Source organism: Pterocles gutturalis, unplaced genomic scaffold (assembly GCF_000699245.1).
Source record: "Pterocles gutturalis isolate BGI_N339 unplaced genomic scaffold, ASM69924v1 scaffold16367, whole genome shotgun sequence".
In the NCBI taxonomy this organism is placed as follows: domain Eukaryota; kingdom Metazoa; phylum Chordata; class Aves; order Pterocliformes; family Pteroclidae; genus Pterocles; species Pterocles gutturalis.
Genome location: NW_010115685.1, coordinates 1 through 7,400, shown reverse-complemented (window position 1 = coordinate 7,400; position 7,400 = coordinate 1). Strand labels below are relative to the sequence as shown.

At 41.4% G+C, this 7,400-nt stretch overlaps 1 protein-coding gene across 1 annotated transcript in view; it reads right to left on the bottom strand.

The window, feature by feature from the left end:
* Nucleotides 1–7,391, bottom strand: part of NDUFV3 (NADH dehydrogenase (ubiquinone) flavoprotein 3, 10kDa) — an 8,875-nt gene extending 1,484 nt beyond the window's left edge. The window contains exons 1-4 of the mRNA XM_010075278.1: nucleotides 7,385–7,391; nucleotides 7,203–7,296; nucleotides 6,394–6,515; nucleotides 2,741–3,715 (exon numbers count right to left, since the gene is read on the bottom strand). Coding sequence (XP_010073580.1) covers nucleotides 2,741–3,715; nucleotides 6,394–6,515; nucleotides 7,203–7,296; nucleotides 7,385–7,391 — 1,198 coding nt within the window. The remainder of the gene's footprint in view (nucleotides 1–2,740; nucleotides 3,716–6,393; nucleotides 6,516–7,202; nucleotides 7,297–7,384) is intronic.
* Between the last annotated feature and the right edge of the window lie 9 nt (nucleotides 7,392–7,400).

Here is a 7,400-nt window from a genome sequence, read left to right as displayed (position 1 = left end):
TGAAATACACTGTACTTGGCTTCTCAAAGGAAAAATTTATGCCTGAATTCATCCTCCTCATACTCCAGACTTCATCTACGCTTTTTCTCTTAAAGAGCAAGCATTTCACAGGATGTTCTTCCTAAATGAATAAGAGGTTTATTTCCGAGTTACCATGCTACTATTTTGCTACTTACTTAGCAGTTCAAGTCAGCAGTTTTTGCTGCTTAGCATGCCTGCTCTACAAGGTGGATGACATCACCTTAACATCCAGGTTTGTAATGGGAAAAAATGCTTTTACATCTTCAGTGTGCCTGCTGTGTTTGCAGATGAACAAAGAACACAGGAAGAGGACAGAAGTACAGTTAGAGAAAGCGTCGTTAACTGTGAATATTAAACATGGAAAAGCAGTAGCTGGTCTCAAAGGTGGCCTCAAAAGGAAGAGAGAAAAAGATATGCCTGGAGATACCAGTGACACTGCTGAACATGGTGTAGGTAGGTTTGACTCTTTGCTACCCCCTGACAGCCGAAGACATTTCAGCAGCAGTAAAGGGGTGTGAACTTGCCTGTACTAACCCCCCACCAGCCGCTGCAGCAGAGTCCTCTAGCGTGGGCACAGCATGTAACCAACAGAAACTTTCCTGCTCTCAGCCTTACCACCTCCACAGAGTATAAGGAGCTCAAAAGCAAAAGTTCTGTTTTTCAGCAAAGCCAGGTCCTACCCAAAAGTTTTGCTGGTGTGGTTATAATGATGGGTCTGAGGCACAGTGGTACTACTGCCCCCTCAATACAGGTCTGCAGGAAAAGTCTGTCATATGGGCTTAACCTTATTCCAGATTTAGGAGGCCGCTTCATACATCTTCGATGTGTCACAATCTTCACCTTGAATCATTAGCACATTATAAGACCAAGTCCTTCCCCTCATACTTCATTGAACTTATTTTTCAGGTCCTCATATCAGCATCAATGTGGAAAAAAAACAAACACGTTTGAGCATCTAGAGCTCTACTATGGATGAATGCAGAGAAAAGCAACATCTGTAGATAACCACAAATAGCCTTTCCCCCCCTTTTTTTTTTTAAGCTTCTGTTGCTGACTGCACCAAGGTAAGTCTATCTTCCAACTTGTAAAACAGATCAAATTATGAACTGCCTAACCCCTTAAAACAAGAAGGCAGGTCTTTTACTCAGCAGTGTATCCTGGAAACCGATGTACAAAAGCAATTATTTGTCACTTAACTTGGTTAGACACTTCACAGAGTCACAGAATGGCTGAGCTTGGAAGATACTTCTGAAGGTCATCTGGTCCAACCCCAAATGCTCAAGCAGGGCCAGCTACAGACTACATCCCAGACAGCGTTTAAATGTCTCCAAGGATGGGGACTCCACCACCTCTCTGGGCAACCTGTGCCACTGCTCCATCATTGTCACAGAAAAAAAAAAAAAAGTGTCTCTTGATGTTCAGGCAAAACCCTGTATTTCAGTTCATACCCACTGCCTCTTGTCCTGTCACTGGGTACCACTGGAAAGAGTCTTACCTCTGTCTTTGCTCTCTCCATTCAGGTATTCACATACATTGATGAGATCCCCCCTGAGGTTTCTCTTCTCTGTGCTGAACAGTCCCAGCTTTCTCAGCCTTTCCTCACAGGAGAGATACTCCAGCCCCTTCATCATCTTAGCGGCACTTTGCTGAACTCTCTCCAGTATCTCATCTCTCTTGTACTGGGGAGCCCAGAAGTGAACATAGCACTCCAGGTGCATCTCACCAGGGAAGGATCACCCTCCCTCAGCAACACTCCTCCTAAGGGCAACTTGCTGGCTTATGTTCAACTTGCTGTCCACCTGGACCCCCTGGCCTTTTCTCCAAGAATATCACTCAAGGGATTATATCCAAGCAGCTTTACAATCACGCTGCTTTTACTTGCAAGTAGACAAATTCTTAAAGCAGCAACCAGAAGAGGGATCTTTAGAACGGTATGCTGCCTAAGTTGAAAGGCAACAATAGTAAGCCACCACAGATCAGGACAGAGGGGCATTTGCTACTGAAATACACAGAACAAGATCAGTAGGTAAGTTAACAGGACTTTCAGTAAATAAAACGGGTTAGTTAGATTAGGGAAGTATACCTAGGGAGATGATTAAATGGTGCATGATGCCCTTTCCTGAAACATATCACTGTCTCCTCCCTAAGTCAGTACAAAACTGGGGTACAAGGTCAACTCTGTGCTACTTCAACGTGACTTATTTACAACTTACCAGTCTCAAAATCAATACCTGTTTCTGGCATTACACTATGATTTCTTGAAATCTTTCTACGAAATCTGAAACACTGAAAGATTCTTTTAAAAGAAAGAGAAAGCCAGCAGTGTTTAAGCAAAAATCAGATGGCATCAAATTTGGCTCAGGGGAAAGGCAGCTACCAAATCCTTCTGAGAAAAGAGGGAAAACAAGTTTTGTCATATAAAACCCATTATTTTGCTTACAGTGGAAACAATCTTGTTTTTATAAGTAACTGGTTTATGAAACTAGAAATACAGTGAAATGAAGACCACTTCCTTTCACAGTGGAAGTTTCCATAACTGGAAACTGAGTATTACTGAGCTCTTATAACATTACCAGTGAACAAGAATTGATCTTCTAGAAAGTCACCGTTACATGGTTAGCTTCAGAGAATCATGAACAGAGAAGATTTGGAAGCCCTTTAAAAAAGTTAAATCCTAGCCTAGATGAATCAATACAGTTCAAACAATATAAAGGTGTACCCTCTATTGTGCTGCCTTCTCCAGCCTGGACTCCTGCTTCCTGAATTGCCTCATCCTTTGCTGTAGTGCCCGTCACCAACATTGTGCTTTCAGAAGTCTCTTCTTCTAGTTTCTGAGCAGTTACTACTTCTGCTTCTGATTCCTGCGCCTCCTTCACCTTTTTTTCTTTTCCTCTTGATACCAGTTTTTGGGTTTTGCCTTCCTGAGTCACTGATGAAGCTTTCAGCTGAATAGCTGCTACTTGGGTTCCAATAGACTTTTCCTCCAAGTAATCAGATTTATGAGTGACATCAGTCAGGGCTTGGTTTTCAGCCACGTGTGGTTCTACAACCAGCTTCTGCCGATCTGCTTCTTTTGGAGTCAATTTTACTGTGGGGTCTCTTGCTTTGGATTTTGATGTTTCACGATTCACTGATGTTTTAGAAAACATGACCTGCTTGACAGGAAACATATCGGTTTCTCTTCTGCTTGGCTTCTTTTTAGCTACATATTCTTTGTGAGATTTCTGGGACAAGTTCTCTTTTGCTAGCGTTGATGCCTTTAGTGCTATATTCTCAGAAAAGATGGAATCTCGTATAGGAAACTCAACTTTGGTTTTAATGACAACTTCTGAATCATCATCATCATTTTCTTCCTCAGAATCTGAGCTAGAATCTGAATCCGAGCTGGATGAAGATGAAGTTTCTTCCTCAACTAACTCCTTCCTCAAGCCTCCTTCTGTTGCAGGTGTATTGACATTTTCTTCCTCAAGCGAAGAAACAACTACTCGCTGAGGAAATGCAACCACAGTTTTTCTTGACATGAACATCCTCATGTCTTCAGCAGAAGGTTTTGAAGCTTCCTTGAGGTTAGTACTAGATATGCTCTCCCCTTTGTTTGCAGATACTAGGAGAGAGCTAGAAGACAACATTTTAGGAAATTCAACTGGCGCCTTGATGCCTAGCAGCTTGGTGCTTCCCTGTGGTGCCGCTACATCTAGGAAATGGCATAAAGAGAATTATAATCATCATACCCAACACCGCTGTTAATTAGTGATCTTAGTCACACAATTTTAACTTTCTGAGATAATCTGGTACAAAAAGCAAATTGAAAGAAGTTATTACACTAAATACAGGCATTACAAAGCAGAAAGTTTTAAGACATTTTAAGTTGAAGAAATGAGAGTTCTAGTTAGCACTGAACAGTTTTTGCTGCTATGATGCTGAAACTCATGAGATAATGCCTTTTGCTCCTTGCTTTGTCAGACTCCTCACAAGAGCTGTTTTTTCTCTGTGCTTCCATTCTGCATCGCTGAAAATGGTTTGCAGACACCTTCATATCTCAGATGAACACTAAGCTAGCTTGTTAGCCAAGCTCTTCAAATGTGCCGCTACAGAGATAGTATTTATCTATGGACAAGCCAGCGAAGCAGAAGACATAGTAAACAAACATAGCAGTAGCTAGCCTCTTGCAATAATTATCTGGAAAGCAGTAGGAAGGAGTGATGCCCAAGAGACAAAGTAGCATAATAAGAGATACCTGAAGCCATACAAGAAAGTATTACTTGTTCATGTGTCCATATGACCTACCAACTGAACTGTGTCTAACACAGTTTAATGTGATTTCTCCAAGACCTTGTCTCCTCCAGTCTTCACGATCTCCACTTCCTATTTTTGGTTCGAGACCTCTTTGTACAAAAGACTTAGAAGATCTCCTAATGCTTCCTGTTAGCCTGCCTTTATTTCTTCTCCCTCATAGATACTTTAATTAAGCTAAATTCTCCAGACAAGGAGCCAACAGTTGAAGAGAAAGCAGCAACTTTCAGGGCCTTTCAGAGAGTATCAAATACCCCTTGGATGGCTGTGCCAATGATACCCTCAAGAAGCTGATCAACAGTGAATACTGTTGTGGTTACAGAAAACAAGAGGACTGGAGCACATCAAGAAGGTACATCACTGCTGAAATTTGCTATAGCAAAGCCAACTCCATTATGAGTTGCACAACTTCCAACCAGGAGTGTAATTCAACAGATTTACAGCCTATTGCATGGATTTATCTGCACAGTTTGAAACCCGATCTACTTTACAAGATCATAACTAGATGCAGGTTTCCCCCTTACTAGTATTTTACAGTAATACCTTGTATGATCCAAGGAGATACTACAATTAGTTCTGAATAGAAGCAAGTCTCTAGCAATGTCCAAATGAAAACATCACAGAAGAGACAGACACATGAAGTTAAAAGCAAAGTATTTAAAAAAGAAATACAGAGTTCTTAACATAAGTACAAATTAAAAAAAATATCAGTTTACTATACAGGTAATACTTTGTAATAATTTCAGACACAGTTCTCTCCGCCAGACAGAAGGTGCAGGGCACGGAGGCAGGGCAGTGGAAAGTAGGAGGATGGGCAGCCACCTTTGAAAGAAGCCTGAGTCCCTGCACAGCCTGACATAGCCAAACAGCAGCTTGAAGAAGCTAATACGTGAGGAAACATTACTTAAGGTTGAAGAGTTCTTTAAAGAAGCGTACAAGGTCAAACTAACACAAGAAGAACCAAAGGGATGACAGGCAAGCAGAAGCTGAGCAAAAGCTGAAGAAGTATTAACGCTAAGACATCTTAAGAAAGCAAGAAGGCAAGTAACATTCAACTTGACCATTAACAGTAGGTGTTACTGGAAAAATACTTTAAACTGTAATATTTGGATATGTGGAAAAGATACATATTTCAGCTTTTAATCATAAAGTCTAATACAACTGGCACAGACACTTAATTAGGGTACTTCAGACTTCATACCACCTGGTCGGTATTCGCATCACTCTACCGAAAGAGCAATACATCCAAATCAGTAACAAGAATATTTTTCCCAGATGCATTCTTACTGATGTTTGTAGCATCAGTATCATTACTGAAAAGTGTTTAAAACATGTTCATGCTCAGAAAGGTGGTATACACAAATTACAGGTCTATTCCCCATCACCAACTTTATAAGTAAACACGACCATTTTACCAAAGCAGTGAAAATTTGCACACCCTGTTCCAGCTAGAATCTGAAAAAGACAGCTGCATCCTATACACCTTAACCATTTGCAAGGGAAGCAGCTGACTGAAAGAGGTGGCCTAAAAGGTCTCCTGACACCTTCTGAAATCAGAGCTGCTGAACAATGAATCTAGAAACTGATGCTAAAGTACATCTCAATATGCTTAAAATAATACAAAAAATTATAATAAAAAGCAATTTGTTGTTCAATCAAGCTTGTACCTTTGCAGCAAAGGCTTTCTTAACAGAACAACCAAGCTTCTATTTGCCTTGGCATTTATGAAGCTAACATTAGAAGCCAGAAGTCTGCATTCAACTAGTCTTTCAGTGTCTTCCAACAGCAGGCAACAAGCCTCAATACTCCTACATATGGTCCCATGGAGCTTTGCTGTTTAAGCACCTGGATCTCTAATTTGCGATGGGAATCCTACTCACTGAATCAGTGAGCCTCTATTTACAAACTGTGTTTTGCAAAAGATACCTCTCTTTGAAATTTTTATTTATGTTCTTACTTTGGTCAGGGACAGAAGGGGTTCAAACACTTCTAAATGTTGGAATGCACTGCACCATCCAAATCCAGGTCCATGTTTTACCTCGCTTGCAAACCTAAGGGGTGAGAAGCCTTATAACTAACATAACAGGACCATGGTAGTTTTCTGTAGCTTCTTGACAGTGTTGCCTGGAGCAGATACTTGGATCTTGAAGGTCTCTCTCTGTAAAATGGAATCCTTTTTGACCTCAATAATACAGACATTTCTAAAGCAAAGGGGGAACATTTGAAGTTCACAACCAAATTTTGCACCTTATTAGAAAAAATAACTTGCTACACTAATTTCCATCAAATTTCAGGCAAATTACAAAGCTTCTTTAAGTTAGGACAAATGTAACAATAGCTCTCCTTAAGTCTGGTCAAGTATCACAGCAGCTAACATAATAAGGTGAAGGTAAACAGGAAAGAAGTGTCAAGCTCATAGTATGGCTTATAGATATATCCCATACAGACCCATTCCTACTAGAACTTTAGTTTTCTTGCTATGTCTCATTTTGTTCATCAGGAATCTTTTAGTGGAATTTCTGTTTAAATGACATAACATCATAGGTTCACATGTTTCTGATCCTTCTGATCCCTGTTTACATGGTGATGACCTTCACTTTCTTGGCTTACGTAGCAGCTATTCAGAGACACGGCCATGAGCATTTCTAAGCTCTTCTTGCCTATCTAATGACAACCAAAAGGGACGGGCGCTCCCCTGATCCCATCGGCAGATAAACTTTTAAGATCTGCGCACCACCCAAAGGGCACAGAAACCTCCGGAGACTGTAGGGGCAGGCAATCAGCTACCTTGCCAGTTCAGCACCAGAAACATGAAATTCTCCTTCCTGAATACCCATTTGCATCTATCCACACCCCACCGCCTCTCAGGAACGAAACAAACATCTTACTCTTCTTTGGCGGCATCCCGGACCCCGCCGGCTTGCTGCAAAACGCCGCGGAGGGGGCCGCTCCTCCGAACCCTTGGGCCTCCAACCGCAACACCTGCAAGGCACCGTAGAATAAAAATGAACCAAACGGGACCAAAACAATCTCAAGTCCACAGGGATCCCTGGGGGCTGCCATCACCTACCGCGCATGCGCACCTC